General features: G+C 50.5%; 1 protein-coding gene across 1 annotated transcript in view; it reads right to left on the reverse strand.

Annotated features, from left to right (window-relative positions):
- LOC107107007 (myelin transcription factor 1-like) overlaps nucleotides 1-577 on the reverse strand; it is a gene marked incomplete at both ends in the record, with an annotated part of 12,160 nt that extends 11,583 nt beyond the window's left edge. Inside the window, one exon of the mRNA XM_015407219.1 lies at nucleotides 515-577. Coding sequence (XP_015262705.1) covers nucleotides 515-577 — 63 coding nt within the window. The remainder of the gene's footprint in view (nucleotides 1-514) is intronic.
- Nucleotides 578-806: the final 229 nt, after the last annotated feature.

Genomic DNA, 806 nt, shown 5'->3' on the forward strand with positions numbered 1-806 from the left:
ATTTATTTCTTCAAACTTATACCCCGCCCTCCCCGCGAGCGGGCTCAGTATATTATTATTATTATATAATAATCAAGTTAATAATATATAATAATAAAGTATATTATTATTATTAACTCATTTGCATATGCCACGCCCCCTGACATCACCGGAAGTGTGTCAGAAGGCAACGCCCACCGCTCAGGCGCCACTGGACTGTTTTGGATTGCTAGCTATTGGGGGGGGGGATCATGCAGATCTGTCCTCGCAGAGGAGGGAGAGCTTGTACCTGAATAAAACCTGGTCTTAAAGGTGCCACTGGGCTGTTTTAGACCAGGGCGGGGGTAGCTCTGCAACTTACCAGGCTGCTTCTTGCTCTGACTGAGGGCTGCTGGGAGCAGGGGGTGGTGCTTGTTGCATGTGCCTGCCCCCTGGGCTCTTTACTGCCGGAGCTCCGCTCCTCTGCGCTCCCGCAGGAAATGACCCCTGGATGCTACTGACTGGTATTGGCGCTGTGGGAAACAATCCAACTTACCTCCTGTGCCGTGCATACTTTCCCCGGATGTGTCCCGAACCGTTACATCCCGGAGTGGGGCAGCTTAGGGGAGAAATGGCCAAGAAGTTAATCAGCAGTGTGATTTCAAGAAGTACTGTCAAGCCAACTTTGGAGAGGTAAAAAAACAAAAGACGCCGGCGTGCATTTGGAGCCGAAGCAACCGTCAGGACACCCCTTCCAAGGAAAGATCATTCCAACAGTTCCTCTCTTCCTTTTGAATTCCAGCAGAGGAGGGCAGCGCGGCGGCTCTGTGGTTTGCTAAAAATTAATG

Source organism: Gekko japonicus, unplaced genomic scaffold (assembly GCF_001447785.1).
Source record: "Gekko japonicus isolate JY-2015 unplaced genomic scaffold, Gekko_japonicus_V1.1 scaffold7096, whole genome shotgun sequence".
In the NCBI taxonomy this organism is placed as follows: domain Eukaryota; kingdom Metazoa; phylum Chordata; class Lepidosauria; order Squamata; family Gekkonidae; genus Gekko; species Gekko japonicus.